Source organism: Plectropomus leopardus, chromosome 20 (genome assembly GCF_026936395.1).
Source record: "Plectropomus leopardus strain MGB_pleo_1.0 chromosome 20, ASM2693639v1, whole genome shotgun sequence".
NCBI lineage: Eukaryota > Metazoa > Chordata > Actinopteri > Perciformes > Serranidae > Plectropomus > Plectropomus leopardus.
The window spans coordinates 23,623,554-23,646,718 of NC_142195.1; the positions used below are offsets into that span (position 1 = coordinate 23,623,554).

A 23,165-nucleotide genomic window follows, 5' to 3' on the forward strand; every position below is an offset into this window, starting at 1 on the left:
AGCTATTTGCATTTTCACATTTTTGTCTTATTTTGCTTTGGCAAACATATATTTTGCATTCTCCTACATAGTTCACACACAGGAAAAGTTTCAGTTCTACAACCAAATCCTATACACTGGACCTTTAATTAAAAATATCTCCATATCCGTCACAATCACATCTCAAATGACTTTGCAGAGAATGAGCCTGACTGCACTCAAGAATCACAACAAAACAATTTCAGATTTTGAATCATATTTCTACTTTAATTACATTTTCTTAATCAAGCAAATGTATGTAAAAAATACTTCTTTCTCTGATATTTAAAAGCAAACAAATATGCACAAACGGCAATACTTCATACAGAAAGTAATACATCTCAGTCAAAAATATACTGTACTTTGACAAAGTAATTGATCTTTGGATAGTACTGCAAATATAACCCCTCGGGAGAAATATAGTCACCAGAGCTTTGCATTAAATCATACAGACTACAGTCACTAAAATAAATATTTGTTTAAGATACACTCTGTAACAGCTGTGCAACTGTGCAAAGAACACAAAGCTTTTCAGTTATCCAGCTCACGGACTTTAGCAGTAGTACGTTAAAGGCATTCAAAATTGTTTCACCACTGATTCAGGGTTTGTTATCATTTCTTAAATGAATGGTGAGCATTTTACAATAGCAACAAGTTGCTGTATTGTTGCATGCGAGCAACAACTCATCTACTCATTGAATGTTTGGTTCATTGTTGATAAAAAGCCTCTCAGGGTTGTCAAGCTTTTGTTTGCAACCATAAGAGCTCTGCAGAAAAGGACAGAATTCTAAAAAACCTTAAAGTCTCAATGGCAAAGCAATGATAAAGTTTTGCCATATTCGCTACATACATTCAGAAACTTGACGTAAACAGCAGGCAACAGTGTCAGGATGCTCCACCAATCAGCAGCTGTCATTTCACTCAGTCGCCAAAATCTGGGATGTCATCATAGGAGTAACCCCGGTAACCCTTGGCGGCATAGTAAGCAATTCTCAAATGGTAAAATCCAGGAAGGAAAACAAGAAGTCCGATGATGATGACGGGAATAGTGCGATCTGGATGCTGAAAATATGACAAAGAGCAGAAATTGGATTTGATGGGTAGAACATGTGATGAGGACATTTCTTTGAATTTACAATCCAGAAAGTTTGGGAACCATGAATCAGATCACCTATCTACTCACAAACATCATATCCTGGAACACCGTACTTAGTAATGAGGAGCAGGAAGAAGCATCACCGAGTCTTTAATGTACACATCAAGCTTTAACATGCTTATCTGTCGCCTGAGAGCACTTATGAACATGCTGTGAATGAAAAGGATGTGCAGCAGGCAACACAGACGCGATGACTTCATCTGTGTGAGATCTGGTTTCATATAAATCATTAGTCATATCACATACAGGGAGGCTAACCACCAGGAGGCACACACAGGCGGTCCTCATCCACGCCAACTGAAGTGTTTCATTTCACCACCAGATGGCAGTGTTGGGCACTGAGTCACTGCAGCCCTTTCAATGGCTTATTTTATTTTATTTTATTTTTTTGGAAAGACGCACTGCTGCATGGACTACAGCGTTGAGCATCATCATAAACATGATGCATTTAAGCATGTTTGTCCATGCCACGTACAATATCTACTGACATATATACCAAATGGTTCACCCAATTTACAGAAACACACACACAGAAGATGTAGTTTTGTGGTTTCTCAAAAAAAGAAAAAAGATTTGACCACAAGATGGAGTTTAAAGCTCTAACAGACAAACTCTAAGCGATGTGGGGCGTACATAAGACAGCCATGACACTGTCATAAACATGGAGTCTTTATGAATGTTTATGACTGTTGTAAATAAGCGTCATTCAGTCAATTTGGGCATTGTTATTGCAAAGTTGAATTTTTTTCGGATGTCATATTTAGGACAACAACAGGTTCAGTGTTTAGGATTTAAGGGGACGTACTGGCAGAAATTGAATATAAGTTGTTTTTCTTTGTATAATCACCTAAAGATGAGAATTGTCTGGATTTTTGTTACCTTAGAAGGAGCCGCTTATACCTACATAAGGAGAGGGTTCTTATCTGCAGAGATCGCCATGTTGCACTGCCATGTTTCTACAGTAGCCCAGAACACACACGCCAAACACTGGCATTTCCACGTTGACTACCATAGTAAGATAACAATGGTGCTGGAAAGATGATGATTTTTTGTTCACATGAAACTGTTTAATTCAGTGTTTTTACTGGTTTAAATCACAGAGGCTGTTTGTTTTGAAGTGGAAGAGACCTCTACGCATAATGCAGATCCTGATAAAACTCTTCTGAATATCTTGATTATAAATTATCAGAGAAAACAGGCTAGCACACTTGAGCAGGTGTTAGGCTAGTGGCCTATCTCTGACAGGCCAAACGGCATCTGAGAAACACAGATTTCTAACATGAACCTGCTTTATTCTGTGCTTTCACTGGTATAAATCCCCTAATTATTTTGTTTTGGAGACAAATAGACCTTAGTGGATAATTTGGCTCCTGGTAAAAACCTCCTGAACAATAAACACTGAAGAAATCCTAGTCAGGGGAAGTTTCAGCTGGTTGCAATCTGCAGTCTTCACCACTACATGCCATTAAGTCCCCCTGAATCTTACACATTGTTCAGTCAGTTATGTCATTTTTAATGCAAAGTTGACATTGTTTGGGATGCTTTGTTATGACAACTTGACACAAACCAAAACAACACAACCTGTGGGAAAACATTTCATATCAGGCCTTCTTATCAAACCTAAAGAAACTAGTCAGCTCCCTGCACATACGTCCTGCCCTTCCCTGTCCATCCCAATCTAGTCACATACAGTGCCATTAGCGGACAAAAAAAACAAAACAAAGCACTGCACTTCGCAGAGATTTAAAGGGGACCTTCATGTTTCTGCAGCACTGCACTTTATAGATCATTATTATGGATGCTTATATCTTTCTTATGATTTATTTTGATTCTGCTATTTATTATTGACTTGCATTGTTTTTGTTTTTGAGGGATAATTCTGTTTTTCTTTGTGTATCTAAGTGCATAATGAACATGACAAAGAAAGCCTGAATCTGAATCAATCTGTGTGTTGACATTAAACTGTCATATGAAGCTGTAAGTTCAATCATGAAGACTATAATTATGCTTCATTCACTCATAATCCCCTCTCACGTCTTCTTTATCAGCTAATTATGGGAGTATCATGTCACTGCTGTCAAACTTTAAATCTGTTCTCCTCTCTGCTGCTGTCAGCTGTCATTTTTAGCGAAATCATTGCACCTTCCTTCACCTCCTGTCATCATATCCAGAACCCAGGTCGAGTTTATCAAAGGTCCATCCAGGTACTACGGCTTCACCAACTTCCTTCGCAGTGGGGTCTAGTCCCTAAAGACCATTCACATTATCATCATTTCTTGCTCATGTAAATAAATATTCTTTAATCATAATGAATCTGCTGATTGAAATATGGCTGGTTTTGACATTGGCTGTCATGAGAGCATTATAATTATGTCAAATATTTTCCTTTACCTCAACTGCAGTGGGACAAATTGGAGTTTTCATTATGATGTCATTATAACACCGTCAAATTCTTTTAAACACCCTAACAAAAAAGTCAAAAGATTATTTTATTTGCACAATAAATTTCGTACTTTGCAAAAAGAAACCCTTATGACTACATGGATGGTTTGTTCTTCTTCAGACAAAGGGTTCTGACAAACTCTCAGCACGTACATTTTGTACTCGGGAGGGAAAAACAGGATGACTTGTTCTTTCTCAGAGGGTACTGACATGTAATTCTCAGCACCATCCTTTTTGTACTTTGGGCGAAAAAACAGGAATCCTTGAACAGAGGGTTCCAACATACTGTCCGCACTTACTTTTTGTACTTTGAGTGGAAAAGAGGATTAGTTGGTCGTCTTCAAACAGAGGGTTCCAACATTTTCTCAGCACGCACAATTTTTTACTTTGGGTGGAGAAATAGAGGATTACATGTTCTTCCTTAAACAGGAGGCTTTGACACATAGTCAGATTAAACGTCTTGTTTATTTATTCCTCTCTTGCAGCCGATGGAGTGTGCTCAGTTGTCATCACTTGACTGAGGTTCGATAATTAGGCCATGAGATGACAGCTGAGCTGGCTGCTTGTACGTAAGAGCTGAGCAAACTCGATCTACGAATGAAGACCAGGTGATGACAATGAAAGCTCTGGAAAAAACTGGTGAGGTGGAACCAGAAAATTGTCGTTTGTTTTAGCCTTTCTTCATTAGTTTCCAATCAGGTTCAGAACTGATTTTGAGATTTTATTATTTATCATTTTATTTTTTTATTTCATTTTTGTTTTATTTTTGCTTTACCCAAATTGTTTGGCTTTTTTTGGCCTCAGTCAATCTTTCTTCCTTTTGATCTGCCTCTACTTACTGTCTGTATTACTTAAAATAAGAATTTTATTCGCCTTAAATCCTGGTTTAACCATGTAAAGCACTTTATATCATTGTTTTGAAAGTACTTTATAAATGATTATTATTATTAAATATTATTATTACTATTTGAACATCAATTACTCACTGTGTTACCTTGAATTCTTGAAGAAAACTTTTTGTACTACAAGGTTATAATACTGACATGTTTTAGTAATGTTCTGCAAAAATTCATGCATTGAAAAATTATGTGACGATGAGCGTACAACTGGATGAATGAGACTTTGATTATACTGTAGGAGTTGTTTGTAAAATGTTTTGATGTCATTTTGATGTTGTTAAATGCACTTTGTGAAGACTGTTAGCCTTTTTTTGGATTCTCCACTCTCAGCTTATGAGAAAAAGATTTATTCACAAATTGAAGGTAACACAGAGTGACTAATCTATACGCAAATGATGATTTTGTGAGTGAACTATCCCCCTGATTCATCTGATCAAAATACAACAATTTAATAGCAGAAATATAAGTGTTATTACAAAGTAGCTAAAGTAAAGTTAGGAATTAATGTGTTCCAAAATGGGCTTCATTATCCTTTCATTTGACACTGCTATGGTTGACTGTGTTCAAAATTTCGATTCACAGTTTTCATTAAAGACCTTGACATAATTGCACTTTACACACACACACACACTCTCTCACACACACACACACACACACACACACACACACACACACACACACACACAGACTCTACAGCTGAAACCAAAAAACAATTAAACTACATTCTTTCAACCTAAACTCCAACAGCGTCTTGCAATAAAGCCCTTCCTGCATCACATTTTTTTCCTTTCTCCATTGCCTGAACATTGGATATGCTATTTCGACTTGCGTGGGCTAATTGGCAAGTAGACGGCTCAAATACTCTGATGCTGCCTTAGTGTCAGATCAAATTTTCTGCGAATACAATCTTCAGACTGGAAAAAACATTCACATTAACCTCCTACTGCTAGTTACAAATATAATATGTGCAGGCTCCGTTGTCTCCCACGTGGAGTCAGGATTTTAGGAAGCAGAAACCACAGCAGGGGATCTACCAAAGCTGGCACTCCGAGGTATAACATATCAAAATCATTAGTTAAATCAAACACACACAAAGCCAATCGTGGCCAGGAAAAGCAGGAGCGCAGCAGACAACTGGCAGCGAGAATGCCGAGACAACAGTTCAATTTCAGCTATTTAAAAATGAGATTAACTGCAGCGAGTTTTAATTGCTGCATGAGTTGACATTTTGGAGGCTGTTTTGGCGCTCTAGATGTGTCAAAACTAGGGCTGGGCTTCACACCGCAATACTTTTTTGTACTGACTGAAATGTTTTCAAACTGTGGCACAAAAAATCAAAAACTGGCATTGAATGTCTGGTCAGATTAACTGTCTTGTTTACTTATTCTTTGATCAGATAGATGCTCATTTAAATCAAACCACTGCAGATTTTAGGATATTAAATTCAGGAGATTTTCTTGTATAATGCTTGTCTTTAGACAACATTTCACATCTCATTTAACACTGTGATTTATAGGAACCTTTGAAGAAAAACATGTTTATATTTCTCAAATATATGCAAAGCACTGGGACTGAAATTCAGGTATTGTAACTAGCACTACTTGGTACTGATCCAAACTATACTCATCCCAAACTGAGTGCAAAACAGTAAGAATTTAAAGGAACAATTCACCCTCTAAATGACCATTTGTATATAAATTTCTCACCTTGTGTTAAGTCAAATTTGTAAAGCCAACTTTGTTTTCCATGCATCAAGGGCAGACCCCATTTAACAAACCAATGATTTTACTTCCCTGAAGAATGGAGCTGTTGGTCTATCACTGCAATGATGGGTTAGTTTTTCTAATATTGTGTCACTCTGGTGAATCTGAACTAACCATTGAAAACAGCAAAGTCACATAATAACACTAACTCACTGACTGAAGCAGTGGCAGACCAGCAGCTCCCGCTTTCAGTGCGGTAAAACTATTGTTTCTGTCAATGGAGTCTTTGAAGAGAGTGTAGATAAGTTTCACACACAAGACTCAAGATTCAATTTGTCGTTTTTCTTTTGTATCTGCATCCGCTGTCATACTAGAAAAGAACAAAATATACACAACAATATAACTGTGTATATGTAGAAACTTCAGTTCAGTTTCCTGTCAGAAAGGGCGAGTCTGTTTGAGAAGTTTTGAGCATACAGATAAATGAGACTTGGAATTTGCTGCACGAGTTGTGTGAGAGTTTGTAAAAGGATGTTTTGATGTTGCTGTTGTTAAATGCAGACTCTTCTACTTCAATTCATCAAGATTTTTTCTTTGTTTTTACATTCTTCATTCACCTGAGGATAGCATTGGGTACCAAACTCAGCATTTTTAAGGGTACTGACCAAAATTAGGTTGATACTGCCAAATACCAATTCACATTAAATCCATCGGTGCCAAATTTCAGAGCCTATGAGCGCACCTTGGTGAGAATGGCAGGTTAAGATAGGAGGCAGAAGTGCCACAAAGCACCCTGAAGCCTGGAAGCCAGCCACAGAGCTCTGAGGCTGGCAACGGAGCTCCGCGGAGCCACCGGGTTCAACTTCAGACGTGAGGCCGAGGTGCCTCAAAGCTGGAAAGCTGCTCCGTTGGTTTCCACCGAGCCAAATCTACTATGGCAGCATCGATCTGCGTCTGGTCTATTTTCTTTTCTATATTATTTTAGTAATAGCCTAATATCACTGCTAGATGAGCAGACACATACACACACACACACACACACAAGAGCAGACAGACAAAAACAGAGGCTCTATGTGTGATTAGAAAAGAGCAGAGAAGCAGAATTGTGATTTAGTACGTCACCCCTGCAGCTTGTTCAAAAATTCCATTTTGCTATTACAGAGAGAGTAAAATGCAGAAAAAGGTACCACTGGGTTCAAATGTTAACAGTAGCCATCACTACTGGAGGCATGCAAGAAAAAAAAGGATTTTTTCACAAATTCAATATAAACCAGGGTGAATAACTGATATACAAATGGTCATTTGGGGGACGAAGTATTCCTTTAGGTGTTGAATGTCTGAACTGCAATCTGAAATCAACCTGGAGAGAACAGTTTGGGAAATACACTTAATCACTTCCTTGCTTGGAGTTAGATGAGAAGATTGATACCTCAGATGCTGTGATCTTCTTCTCTTATTCTCAGCGAGAAGGTGAATGAGTGTATTTTTCAGCCAAACTATTCTTTTCATATCACGATGCATCACGATTCCGGTGACCTGAAGATTTGATTAATCAAGCTGCCTTCAGAGGTGTTTGGAGACACATTTTGGACATATAAAAAAACAAAAGAAATGTAAATGAAAAGCTCCTCTAGTTCACATATGGAAGCAACATAAAAGGAGCTATATCTTCTGAGCAGGAATTACACTCCGAACAGACAGGAGATAGGCAGCTCAGACAGAAACATTTATGTTTCAAATGGATTTTCAGCCTGACGGGGTATTTACTGTCAGTCTGAAGGCACCCAAACATTATGGGAAAATGTGACAGGCTTAACAATGAGCTCTTTGGCAGCAGAACACGAAATTGTATTTAAATCCACATACTGGGGACACATTTCAGCTGCAGTCCAAATATACTGACTCCTGGCAAAATCTGGACCTGTGACCCATCCATTTAATTTGACTTTTGAACTCACCTCGACCTGTATGGTCCCAGATAGAAGAAGAGCCCCAAAGATTATCAATAAGGAGCCGATCAGGAACAGGAATATTGCCAGTGCAATCGCCTTGTAAGGAACCTTTGGCGGGCTTTTCTTGAACTGCAAAGTGTTCAATTATTGGACAAATATAAAACATTCAATTTTTTTTTCATCATAAGCTTAACAATAGCAGACAGTGCACATAACATGTGGTGCCTCATAACTGCACTAAAAAGATAGCTACTTTTATCATAAATAGACTTATTTCTGCTTATTTCAAAACTAGCCTGTGTTAATCCCTAACAACTAAACAGCAACACAACAGAAATAAAAAGTTCTTCAGTCTTGCTCTCTTGCAGACAGCTTCTCATATCTCCTCTTGTATAATCATAGAGGGCTTTGGCACTTTCCCAGGAAGTCATTAATTGGGATTTACCTCAGATGAATTGCCTGTGGTAATAAAATGATTACTAATTACCAGGCTCCTGAACAACCCACAAGGCAGCACGAGACATCAGAGACAATGTTAGGTTTAGAGTTGCCAAAGAATAAGAAGACGTCTCCCTCTCACCTGTAAGTCGATGTAACCGTCTTCATCAGCAGCCAGTCGTGAATACTTGACCTTGTTGTTGGATGGACCGGCACCCAACATATTGCTTCTGGTAGCCTTCATTACAGCATAGGAGCTGTTTGGACAGAAAGACACAGAGAGGAAATCCTTTATAATTTCTCAGCCTAGTCAACAGAAGAAAATGTTGGCATTATACGTTTCTGCAAACCGCAGACCTGTTACATTTGTACGTTTCATATATATATAAAAGTTTCTAAACATGTATATAAAATTTAAATTAAATAATGTCACTAACTTTATTTATATAGCACCTTTAAAAGCAGAGTTTACAAAGTGCTTTGACAAACAAGGCAAAGCAGAAGCAATAATGCCGAATTAAAGCGAGACATAAGAAAAACACGGAAATAATAGTATCAATAATAGCATTAAACAAAATCAAGACTGAAGAAAAAAATTAATTAAAAGATAGATTAACAGACAAAATAGATTAAAATAGATGACATCACATAAAAACCAGTCTATAGAAATGGGTTTTATTAAAATATAAAAGAAGTCAGTGATTCTGCCAGCCTTATCAGATGCATATATGTGTAGACTTTTGTCATCAGGGGGTGCAGGAGATGGTGCACGATGTGACTCCTCAGCAGGGTCGCTACCAGGCAGAAGACCACGCATTTCTCTAGCCTTGATTGTGCCTCTGAAAACTGGTATTTTTAGACAAAACATGATCTTTTTCTAACCATAACCAAGTGGATTTTGTGTCTAATTATAACACCTTACCAAAATGTTGTTGGAATGTAGAGACATAAAGTTTAAACATATCCACTACATATTAACGTACAAAAAGTACATGTGGTTTGCAGAAATGTAAATTGACATTTTTTATTCTGACAGCTGGGTTGAATATTTTCGCAGTAATCTTTGACTTTTTGGCCAAATCTGATTTCTCAACTGCCCTCTTTTACTATGTATGATTTCAACCCATTCTCACTGCCAACTTGTTCAGTAAATACTGACGCTTGGTCCATCAGCAGCAGACAGTGATGCACAGAGGCACTCCTAGCAGCAGTATGATACGTACCGAGCGGCAGGCAAATAGTAAATAGAACAATAAAGTCCGCTTGGAGCAGGTTGGAGTGGAGGTGGATTAGTCAAAAATAATCCTGACTTTCACCCCGGATGTCACTGTTTTTTCCTGTGTGAACCAAAAGTCAATTGAGTTATTTTAATAACAATATAGTGTGCTCGTATCTCAAATGTATGTCACGTGATAGGTCACAACGTTATATTTCCTAGGTAAGAACTGTAACTATTTTAAAGCAAACTTATTGTAACCCTAACCGTGGACCTAAGCAACCAAAGCTGAGCTGTTTTACAAAAATTGTAAATTAATTCTGAAAGGAGACTGTATGCATTTAACAAGCAGAAACTGTACACTTACTGTTGACACAGAAGTGTACTTTGAAAAGATAAAATGCATGTAACAAGTGTAAATGGACACGCCAACCTTGAGCATCAGAAAGTGACGCAGGAGGGTCATATTTTGATGTGTAGGGCCTCTAATGTCAGTAGAGGCCTCTAGCGTCAGTATTTGACGAGTTGGGATGAGAATGTGATGATTATTTGCTGATCATTGATTTGAAACATGTGGCTCAATACATCCAGAAATCTTCGGTAAATTAACTTACAGCTACCACAGTATTAACTGTAGGTTACATTTTTCATTTCACATATTATCATCTGATGATACATATTGCCACACAACTCTGCTTTGAGTGAAGTTATTTTTAAAATACCTACAGTACACCTTGTATAAAGTGAGTGAAAACGTTGGTAGGACAGAGAGTGAGCAGAAGATGCTCACCTCCTCTTTATTTCCACAGTGTCACTTCTTATTGAGCATGTAAACACTGAACTGACATTTTTATTCAAAGTATGTAAGAATTTACAAGCTTTTACAGCATTTACTTTACTGTTTAAACAAGGGCAAGGTCACAGACTGTCTCTGCGTAAAGTATTAATTAGTAAAATGAGATGTTTGCAGCACATTGTCTGAATGGTTTGGTGATCTTTTGATCTTTCTGTTTCTCTGCAAAACTTGTTTTTCTACAAAAAAATGTGCCTCGAACGAGGATTGGAGGAATTATAAAACAGTTTACTCACAGATTTAACAGATTATCTCTGCTTTATCTGATGTGGCATCCACATAAAAACAGAGACAGAAACAAGAAAAATACCACAACATTGATTTGCCCCAGAGGGACTTGGAGAAGTGTGAGTATACATGTGATCTGATCTTCCTCGAGGCCTAAGTTTTGTTTATTTTGGAGATTTTGGCTCTGTGTGCGTACGCACACTTGAGCCCCCAGGCCACGGGAAACTAAATCCATGAATAAAAACTGTTGTTCCTCCATGAACAGAGTATGGAGGAGCTTTCAGAGGCATTCTGTTATTTTGCTGGCAGCTGTCACTTCAACTCGCCACAGAGCTCTGATGAGGAAAACTCCAGGTTCAGTTGTTGTGAAGTTGCAGCAAAAAGGGAAAACTGTGGACTCAGAAAAAAAATGATAAAAATGTTTTGAAACCATTTCTGGTTGTTGCTAATTGTCATAAGTTTCTGATGAGAGAACAGGAACTGAGATGCCCTTTCTTTCACCAAAACTTGACTATATATCCTGTAATACTGCTAATACTTCCTTTTCTCTTTACTGATCTCTCAGAACAGAGGACTCTGGAAAGAAAAAGGGAACAGGTGTGTGCTTCAGGGTGAAGAAGGACTGAATATGGAAATGCTGTCCCATTCCTGCTCGCTTTGCAATACAAGCAGAATGGAAACTATGGATCACTGCGAGACGCCGCTCAGAGGCGGCCACAGAGCAGAGTCGCTGCCTGTGTTCAGGAAGAGCTGCTTTCTTGGTGATGTCAAATATGTAAACACTGCGACACACATCCTAGTGATGCAGGAAATGGAGTGGTTATCCTGCATGCTGCACTTCATATCGCAGTCTTGAGCACAATCCAAGTGCTACTTTCATTATGCTAGCTTATGCTGAGGAAACACAGATGTATCCGTCATGGTAGGTAAGTAGATATTATATTAATATCATGATATAAGACTAGATATTATCTTATGGTAACATCATAAGTGTTGCTTCATTACAAAAAAGCATGTTGTAATTCCATGTAATCTTAATGTAAATATTCACCTTTTTGTCTTCTTTTAATCATAACTGTTATTGTATGTAACCTTGATATTTTCTCTTTTTTTCTTTACTAAAGAGAGAAAAAATCTATCAAATAACTATATAAACAAAAAGAGATATAAGAAAGGGAGGCGAGGAAACAGGTCAGCAAAATGGAAAGCACCCCAAATCACCAATGATGTTATTACTGAGGTGGATTTTAATCTAAAACAAAAGAAGCAACTGTACCTAAATGTACCTACAGTTAAATTATTCCACAACCAGAACTCATGGATTACCCAAAATCCTCTGCGATGCCATACACACAGACACTTCAGTCGACAACTTAAAGCTGCAGTCTGCAAACATGGGCAAATATAAAGCAGCAGCGCCTATATAAGAAGTAAGACATTAGTATTCATGTAGATTGGTTTCAGAGGGAGAGACAGAGCTTTCTGTTCAAATACTTTTCCACAAGATTGTTTTGCTGAAGAGCAGCTGTCTTCCAAAGGATATTCCCTAATTAGCTGTTGATGATGGAGGTGGAGAGCGCTGTCTAACACGTCGCTCCAAAATCTCCCATAGGCGCTCAATTAGCTTGAGATCTGGTGACATCATAGACATACTCATCAAACCAATCAGTGAGCCAGCGTGTCCTGTATGGAGGCATTTCTCTACTGATTTATTCAGGTTTTTCCTTTAATTTTTCATCTCTCTGTTCTTTGTAACATTTACAGTTTACATGCGTTGTATATGAATGCATTATATATTTTGTTATACTTAATTATGGTTCCCTTATAATCTACAATTGGCACAGTAAGACGGGGTACAACAAGGGTAGTTTGCTTTTGATAATGTGACTGTTTTTTGTTTTGTTTTGGTTATTTGTTTGTGTTTTAATCAGATTAATCTTATTTTGTCTTGACTGTTTCATTTTTATTTGATTTGATTGAGGTGTGTATGATTGGGTATGATTTAATAAATATTCACTTATTCCTACTCCTTTTTAGACACAAAATACTTATGTTGTTAACTGAATATGTCTGATCGGTATTGTAGTTCTTTTACTTATATATATGTATATTTTTTTCTTTCTATTTTCTTTTGTATGTTCAAAATAAAGATCTAAACTAAAAAACTAAAACTAACAATTGCACACACATAATGTGTGTTTTAAAGATTGATACGGATATTTTTAGACTAATGTCAAAATCACAAAAAGTGATTCAAAAAGTGATTCAAAAGTTTGAATACTTTGGGAAGGTGTCAAAACGCAGCACAAGAAAAGTGATGTCAGTCTAGCTTCCAAAAGGGTTAAAAGGGAAATAAAGTAAACATAGCTGCGTTGCATCTCCAGGAGTTTAAGTTTGCAATCCTTTATGTTAATTACGTTACAAGACTGTTACATGTCGCTAATAATCCTCATTACTGTAAGCCATTTCTGTGCTTTAATAGCATTATCTTAATGCTTTTGTAACGTTGACGATACAACAAACAAGTATAAATAAGGATATTAAACGTTTCGTTAACCTGCGCTGCTTGTTTAAACCACATAAACATAATTAGCTGTAACATTAGCTTCTTAGAAGTTAAGCTATTAAAAGCAAGCTAACGTCACCTGACACGCGCACACGCATTCATTTAAAACGCGTTTATTCTCGTCGTTCATGTCTTACCTGCACTTGAAGTGTAAAAAAAACACCGTGGGTGTTGTTATGAAGCGCAGACAGCGTCTCTACGGTGCCACATCTACATTGTTTTCATTGATGAATATCTTAGTCAACTTCCTTATTTTTCCATCATTGCGCATGCGCATGAATATCAACATCCTGCTTCTTGTCCTGTTGGAGTTCACAGACTTCAGGTCCAGTTTGTCTATGTTATGTCCTGCATGATTAACTAATTATCAGTGGTGTGAAAGAAGTAACTTTTTAAGTACTTACAGAACTCCTAAAGAACTAATAGAACCTTCTTACGTTTGGCTTTTAATTGATCTATTTATCTGTTGACTATTTATTTCTACATTTTAGTCTGTTCCACAGTTTTACTACTTTATATATAATTTTTATCATTATTTAACATATTAATTTATTATTTCACTTTGTGCTGTTATCTTGTCATTTGCCTCTTATTTACAGAGTATTTTATTTTATTTTATTTATTTATTATTATTACTATCATCATTTTATCTATGTATGTATTTGTTTATTTATTTTTATCTTTCTATGTTTTTTATTTTATTTTATTTTTAATGTTCTAATTTTTTTTATCTTATTTATTTTTTTGTTTGTTTGTTTTTTTTAACTCTCCTGTGAACAGGTGTTGCAACATAGAGTTTCACTACGAAGACTTAACACTGTGCATAATTTACGTCACAGATTGGTCTTGCAGAATTAGAACTTAAATGCAGTACAACAGCCTTTAACGGATCCGAGAAATTGATGGCATAAAATATCATATAAAATATAAAATTAGAATAAAGGCTGGTCAAAACGGCTATTATGAGGCTAGAGTGCCAAATATACTTCAGCACCACCTGGGGTCTTTGCATGTACAATAATTGAGTAAATTTACTTAGGTACATTCTACCATATGCAAAGCTGTTAAATCAATAAAATAGAGTAACTGAAATTGTGAAGTATGTCTTTCCGTCTTTTTTCCATTGTTCAATATGTTTTCATTTACGCCCTCACTGGCCCCACTCCTCTCCTGTCCCTGAGTCACTGCTGTTCCTGAATGTGTTTTGAAAAGCAGCCATGTCCTCTTCACATGCCCCTCAGTGCATTACAAAACATTGAACTGAACATTTTCTGTACATTTTGTCTTCAGATTTATTAAAGGCAGCAAAACATGTGGAGATGGTTGAATAAAAGAGTAACAAAAAACTAAGGGAAGTGAAGGGTCAGCACTCTTCACCCTCCACTCACAATTCTTTGAATTTGTAAGCAGGCAAAAAAATAAAAATCCTTGGGTTTGTCATTGCTATTTTTCTTTTTGTTAAATGTCCATTTAACTGTTCTTTTTTGTAGATTCATGCCTATACCTTTACTCTTAACTGTTTTATCCCTATTGTGCTCTGTAATTACATTCGGGTCTATTTGCTGATTGGCTCTGCAGCTATTTTGTAAAGCAGAGAGTAAATACTTCCAAAAAAGATCCTTTCCACAAAGTGAATTGCCTGTCATGACAGTCAGTCAAATTATTAGTGTTAAACTGATATGAAGTTTGAAAGCAGATACTCCAGTGTTTTTGTTATGAAGTTGCAAAGAGCGGCGATTCTCAGAAATTACATTTATTCCCTCCAGATCTGTATTCTTTGTACTGTGACAACTCAATTTGTGCAAATGAAAGGGAGGTTGTCTCGTCAAACCCACACAAGATCTTTCATATTTTTAAGCTCTGCGATAGAAAAAAGATATAATGCGGCCTTTAAGAAACTCCATCATACTTCCTGTGCTGATAAGTGATTGCACTGTGCACCAGCAGAGAGGTTGTTCATTACTTTGTAACATATTATCTGGTGTTTGTGCTTTAAGACTCGACTGTCAGCAACAAATTTCATCAACCTCCTCCAGAAATTGGTTTCTTCTAAGAGTTTCAACTGAGAGTCATTCAGCTTTGTTAGATAAGGGCATTTAGATTTGAAGGTGCTATAAACATTTATCAGTCCGATTTGGAGAAATGCAGTATGTTCCAATCAAATCATATCTGCTGAGGAAAAATATTACTAATGATCGCTTCACAGCTAAAATAATCTTAGCAGCCTGCGGCAGACTGTAAACAGCATTAGCCGCCACCCTGCAGGCTGCATTTCTCCTTCTATCAGTGGGAGTCAGAATCAGATAAGAGGAGGAGAAGAGTTCACAGAGCTTGGGAAATCCTGATACAATTATAAATAATTCATCTTTCACAGACAAGTTATACAGTTATATCATAGATACAGTGGTGGACAAAGTGCACAACTCTATTACATGAGTTAAAGCGCAGATACTCCTGATTAAATGTTACTCCAATGCAAGTGAAAGTTGCTGAGTCAAATCAAAAATTAAGTTAAAGTACTGACTTTAAAAAACTTAAGTTTGCATTTTCTTTGTGTTTATCTTTATTTTATTTTATTTTGTTTATTTTACTAGCAATGCAACTAACTGGCTAACAGTCGCAAGTATTTTTATTAATATACCTAATCACATCTCCTTTTTTAAATAATGACATTTTGCATGTCACAATCTGTTTAATTAAAATCCAAAACATGTAGCTCTTTTAATAAGAGCCAACATCGTTTTTTCACATGAACAAATCCAAATAACCTCTGCACAACCAAATTAGGCAGCCGCTGGCAGTGATAATAGTAAAAGGCGCTCAACTGGAGGGAGCAATCTGTTTGAGCCTGGAGTTGAACGTCTTTTCCTCCTAATGGCAGGAAACCAAGAACGTCTGCAGAGGACTTACTGTGCTCACATATTAACTCTTACACTAACATAAATAAGATGACACAATTACACTACTTTGATCATTGTGAGAGACCCAGACAACCCTCTAAAAGTCACGTAAAAAACTACTGGAAAAAGCTTTATATCATAACTAACAGAATGAAGTACTACGTACACTCCAAATGACTTATAAGCTACATTTCTTTCTTCCTATATTAAATCACATAGCGCACCACCAGACCCCAAATTTATGAAGAACATTACAGTCAGGGAGCAGACTAAACTGAACTCCTCACCACTTATCAGAGAACATGAAAAAAAAAAAACTTACTTTAAAACTTGTGCAGAGTTTTACAAACAGCTCTAGTCAACTATATTCCAATAAAAGTGACCAAACTTTCTGTTATTTAACAGCAAGTCAGGTGCATTTAATAAAATAGATACGATCAAATAAATAAAAGGTCTTGAGGTACACAGCACATATGCTGTGAACCATCAATTGCTTCGTGGCACTTTAATAACACATAAAAACCTGTTTCAGTCTGCGGTCATCAGAAAGTGCTGAAAAGTTGCTGCTGAAAATAAATACCAGAATTGATGCCAAGGTGCTACCATGGAAAATCTTACACAGCCTGCACCGTCCTTTCCTTTATACTCACAAGATGCTCACTCCCGCTGCTGCCCCAGCAAACTCCTGAGATGTACACAGCGCCTCGTCTGCTGTGGCAGAGCTGGCAGGACACCCTGTTCACCTTGGCAGCCCCATCATGTACCTACTGTTGTGTTGTGTCATTTTTTCTGCTCAGTTTTCTAAAACTGTTAAGTGGTTTATCTTGTACCACAAAATAAATAAATAAATGAATGAATAAAAAAAATAGGAAAGGTAGAAAATATCTTACTTCTATTTTTTAAAGTGAAAAGGAAACACATCTCAGGTTTCTAAGAAAAGTAGGACAAAATGTCAGTATTTTGTCCCCCTTGGCTTAGTAATCTGAGATGTCCAACCTTTCCACATTTTTTTTTTTTTCTTTTTTGGAAATATGCTTATTGGATTTTGGGTTTTGCACTCGGCTGAGAATCCCACTGTTTAAGCCAAGTACAAGTACAGTTTTACTTTTTTTTAAATCATCTCCTTGCTGTGAATGTCATTTGGTAAATATTTCCCCCATTTTCTGCCTCTCAGCTTACATTTTAAGATTTTGAAACAATGTTTCATTCACAAAATCCACTTATTTTTCCTTGTCTTTCAAGCCTTTTGTGCTCATGTAGACATGTGTGCACATGAGCAGTCCACCCCACATACATAATTGAAGGCAGCCAAAATATTAGAAACCCCTCTAAGTAAAATATAAAACTGTCAAAAGCCACCAAAATAACCATGCAGTAGAATAAATAGCTCCCTAGAACTATTTCAGCAAAGACATTAGACATTATAATCCTCATGGAAGTAGGATTTATTGATGGACTGTTGTATTAGACATTTACTTAAACTGGGTGCACTTATAGTTACTGAGGGTATGTGCTGATACTGCAGATTTACATGACATATACAGTGTGCGCATGCACAGGGGTCTATATTCGGTTCCACTTCTGCAGACACAGTACATTTATAGAAATATGTGCATGCATGTTCATATGTAGATACCAGCTGGTGCATTCACAGCTCTCCTGGGTCCAAAGTGCTAGCCACCAAAAAGAGACAAATTGCCTCAAAGAAACAAAGTGACTACAAAATAATGGAGAAAATAACAACAAAACTGCCTCAAAGAGACACAAAATAACTACAGAATTGGGCAAAGACAACCACAAAATAACTACAGAGCAGCAAAATGATCAAATGAGACACAAAATTGCCCCAAACAATCACAAAATGACACAGAGACACACAGTGACCTAAAAAAAAAAAGCAAAACTGCCTCAAAGAGACACAAAATTATGAAACAGAAAATGACTACAGTGACACAAAAAGAGACACAAAATGACCAAAAAAACCCCACAATGGCCTCAAAGATACACAAAATTACTTCAAAGAGACACAAAATGACAACAAAAAGAATGTCCATAACAAAATTACATCAGTCACAAAATGTCTACAAAGAGACACAAAATTACCTAAAAGAGACACAAATTGAGTACAAAGATACACAAAATGACTACAAAGAGACAGGAAACAATAAAAAAAAAGACAAAACCACCACAAAGTCTGTGTGTCTTTTTCCTATGTAGTAAAGGTTGTGGGGTATTTTGCACATCAGTGCCCAGGAGCTCATTGACTGACAATCCACTCATGCATTCATGCATACATGTTTGTGTAATTTTGGTTTGTGTTCTGGCACATACATGTACTGTATATGTCTGGACGATAACACATGCGTCAATAATTTATAGATTCGTCTCTTTAGGAATATGGCTGAATCGTGTGAATATATTCACAGAAAAACTTATGAAGAAATAATCATAAATATACAAATAATCTACTGTTATCTGTCAAAAAAGTAGTCTAAAATCCAGTAAGGAACTTCAGGGTCATTAAACAAATGTTGCTAGAATCCATAAATCATTTAAATAAGTATCACATCATCAGAGCCAAACTTCTAATGAATCCTTTAATGTGAAACTTGAAAGAGACAAATATCTAATTCGAGCAAACAGACCAATTAGATGATTCATATTGGACTCTTATTGACTGACAGAACCAGTTAGCTGTTTGCTTATTCAAAGAAATGTAGCCACCACACTATTTGCAGTAATTAATAGGACATTCCTGCAGCTGGCTTAAGCAAGTCCCAGCCATTAATTGCCTGCCATGAGACATCTTTCCATTTCATTCCCATTTGAGTTTTTCCCTCTTCTTGCCCAGACTGCCGATGCATCCATGCTGCTTTTCTGTCAACCCCCGAGGCTGTATTAGTTAATGAAACAAAAGTGCTCATTTCAAATTCCATTTACCCATTTCTAAGTGCATCCCGTGATTAATTGGACCCATCGTATCGTTTCCCCCAAACAAGTCCCTTGGTATCACAGGCGTCCACCAGCATCTCTACAGAGCACGGGAAATCAAATTAGGATTGACGTTATTTCTTTGAAACGCATACCTTGCTGTGTCCACGCAGGGACAGAATGCACTGTCATACATTTGATGGATGTAAGTGCACCATCAGTTCCTTGTTAAAAATGAACTGTGGGCTGAGAGGGACGCACAGAGATGTGTGTGTCAGCTTGCTTGCAGCTATCAGAGCTCAAGCTTCTCCTGCCTGTGCAACAGCATGTCTGGACATTAGGCAGAGTGCTGAGCATGCTGGGAAAATGATAATGCATGCCCGTAGAGACCCATGGTAACAGGTGTAGGATGGTTAAACTGCAGATTGTGATATGATGGATTATTTTCTGCTGTCTAATATCTGAGATATTACAGCTGCTTTAATTGAGTTTTGGATTGAAAAAGGTGACAGAGAAACAGACCTGACGCAGTCTATTTTTACCTATTTTTACCAAGCTGTTATAGCTGTCATTTTAGTAAACCTACACACCCAGCAGAAAGAGAGCAACATCAGCATTTATTTATCTACTTATTTGTGTGCATTTGATGAACAGAATTCCAATATTCCAAATATTATTAGCTCTGGTTTGATCTCTACTAAGGGACTGTTCTGTATTGATGAGGGGGGGGGGGGTGTTAATGCAACAAGGGGGAGGCGTGTTAAATAATGTTTTAAGCACTGGGAATTAACTTAGGATGTGCATTTTAAACGTTTGTATTTATTTATCTTTATTAACCTTTTTATACCCCCTAAACCACAGATGCCACTGGAGGGTCTGAAAGGCATGTTTTCTTTAAAAATCTTCAAAATTACACCAGTTATTGCAGCCAGAATCGTTGCATTTTCAGATTGACCACAGCCTTTTAAATAGATAATTTTTAAGGAGGACATTTTGCCTAAGAAATATGCTGTTTGTTTAGGTGAAAACTCTCAGTCTCAAACCAAAACTAGCTACACTTGGTGTGAACATTAAAAAAAAGTATGATTATTTATGATGAAGGACAGGTCATGCATTTTCCCTCAGTTACTCAGCGAGGCTCAAGAAAAATTATGGGTAGCTTCAGGAAGAGTCAAGATAAAAATACAATAAAATAAAATTATTTTTGTTTATTCCTATGTGAGTTGCTTCATGGTGCATGAAGCCAAAATGGTTCAACTGCCGCATACAAAATTGCCGGGATGTTATCAAACATTAATAGTGAAACGAGTCATTTTGCAGGGCTGACGCTCAAAAAAAGTGTGCCTACTGATTAACAGACTTCTCTTTTGCCATGTAAGTCAATAGAAAAAGTCTTTTTAGGGGTGCAGGGAATCAAGTGAAAGTTTAATTACACTGTTTAGCTCTATAAAAATTGGCTTCAAAGCTTCGTCAACTTCCTGGGGGCCTACAAATGCCAACTCTTTTCCATAGAAAGTAGCTAGCACTACCTCCAAAAGTCGCTAGATTACGTAGTACAGTCATTTGCATGTTGGTGACGTCATTGCACATTAATGGGAGCATTCAAACCTTGCTGAATTAGACTCAATAAAAAAATCCTCAACAAAGCATTTTAATGGCATGAGAGCTATGGCCCTTATACTACAGTGCACCATTTTCTTGCACTTGCACCAATATAGAGAGCGAGAGCTTCACCTTAACCACAGAAAGTCTCTACAATCGCTCTCCCACCATGAGCACGTCCTCCTCTATTCTGCCCGTCACACACCTCCTGCACAGAAGAGAGGGGAGCTCCCATGCTGATGGCACAACAGCTGCTGACTGTGACTACTCTGCACAGCTCACATGGTAATGAATCCACAATATATTTTCTCTCTTTTTTTTCTGAATAAGTCGCTCAATTTTTCCCTCATCGCTTTTTAGAAATAAAGTTGCTTGGAGGAAAAATATATCACCAAAGTCACCAAGTTGGCAACACTGAAGTGAAGGTCCGTCTGTGGGCTACTGTTGCAAAAATGTATTTAACGAAGCAACAGCATATATTGACTCTTTTTTGATGGTTGTTTGTTGAAATTAGACTTCATTTTGAAGCTAATGTTAGCTACTGATGCACACTGTTAGTGCTGTAGTGGAGCAGAAGAGAGATGCAGCACACTAATGGCACCAGATTGCCTTGAGGGCTTTCAGTCCGGCCTGGGGGCAAATTGTGGGCCTCAGACCAACTTTAAACAGCCCTCGGCTTGTCTTTCAAAATGTAGTATATGATTACTGGTTAATTAAGCAAGATCACTTTGCATTTATTTTCATTCACTTTACTAATGTGTTTTCATAAACAGATGGTTAATAAACAAAGTTACCGAACAACAGATATTTGCTGTCAGGTAGCAGAACATGGCCAAGGCAAAGAAGCATGAAGTCGACAGCAAGGCTGCCATTTTCAGGAGCAGTTAAAAGTTGCTTTCAACTAATTTTTCACTTAAAGAACTGCTGCATTTGTGTCATTTATATGTGATTTTTTAAAATAACTGCAATGATGGGAGTAGCAGCTGGCCCCCAGTTATTTTCACACGAATTAATGTGGCTGCCATTCAAAAAGTTTGACTCCCCTGCTGTACATATAAGTCAGTCCACAGGCTGTAATAGGCAACCAGGAGAGTCGGGGAATGTTAAAACATTTAAAAAGAACCTTTAAGTACATTATACTGATTAATGCAGTTTTAAGAACAACACTTGGATGCTTCTTGTCATAGGTGAGCACACATTCTGCAGGCGTTCAGCATTAAAGCAGAATATCATTAGCATATAGTTCAGCAAACTTTGTTATTTGAGTTGAGCATGGCAAAAAAAAATCCATCCACTGCAGACAGCAGTGCCACTGCAGTATCGCTCCCTCTTTCCACAACCTTGTGCGCTGAGCTTTTCGAGGCTGACTCACATAAAAAGACTTGGAGCAGTGAACCATGCGCTCCGTATGTGCTTTTCATCACTTGCAGCCAGGGTAGCAGTTTCTGTTTATCCTCCACACAGAAGCTAATGAGTAATAGTTTACTTATAGACCAAATAACCACAGCGGGGATATGTTTCAGCCATCGCAGATATTTAGAAACTATAATGTTGTGGACAGTGGCATCCCCGAGGACTTTCTTGTGTGCCATGACAGAAGGCTGAAAAACACCTTATTAGTAAAACATGGTGCATTTGCTGATGTGAAAATGCATTAAAAAAGCAACAAGTCTGCGTATTACAGAGGAGTGAAATAGGATCTTCATGTATCTGCTGGAGCTTGAAAACAGGCCATTTTGACATTAAGGTTTTGGAAAGGTGCATCATCCCCTGATTGAACATCTTCATTAGAATTAAAGAGATTCAGTGGCTATAAAATCGTTTTAAAAGGCTTTTGGGCTATGAGGTTTGTTTGACGCGGAAAATGAGATTATTTTCTTAAATGTCAATAAAATGTTACGAGGGTAACACGTATGGTAAAACTGATCAAAGTGTCAGCCACCTTTTCCCAAATTGATGCCTAATTTTCCTTTAAATTTCCTAACCTGCAAAGTTGAAGGTATATTTTTTTGTTTTTTGGGTTTTTTTTTAGCTCAGCAGAGTATATTAAAAGTTTAAGTCACTCTGAAAATAGTTTCTGAATGTCTCATCTCTTTTTTCCATTAATGAAATCATCCAGGATGCTGGTGTTCAGCCAGCGTCACTGCTGCATTCAAGCTGCAAACGGGATGAACAATTAGGTGCACTAATCTCATGAGGGCAAGCCTTTACCTCCCTATGAATAATTTAGCATTTAACCAGCTGAAGCTGATAAAAAACGA

General features: G+C 37.3%; 1 protein-coding gene across 2 annotated transcripts in view; it reads right to left on the bottom strand.

Annotated features, from left to right (window-relative positions):
- Window positions 1–225: 225 nt before the first annotated feature.
- tmem230a (transmembrane protein 230a) overlaps window positions 226–23,165 on the bottom strand; it is a 52,937-nt gene continuing 29,997 nt past the window's right edge. The window contains exons 1-4 of one of the 2 annotated variants that reach the window (XM_042509820.2): window positions 13,609–13,756; window positions 8,751–8,865; window positions 8,177–8,299; window positions 226–1,080 (exon numbers count right to left, since the gene is read on the bottom strand). In XM_042509820.2, coding sequence (XP_042365754.1) covers window positions 940–1,080; window positions 8,177–8,299; window positions 8,751–8,852 — 366 coding nt within the window. In that variant the 5' untranslated portion in view covers window positions 8,853–8,865; window positions 13,609–13,756 and the 3' untranslated portion in view covers window positions 226–939. Of the gene's footprint in view, window positions 1,081–8,176; window positions 8,300–8,750; window positions 8,866–13,608; window positions 13,757–23,165 lie in introns of those variants that run through there. The other variant, XM_088070802.1, reaches the window with a different exon arrangement.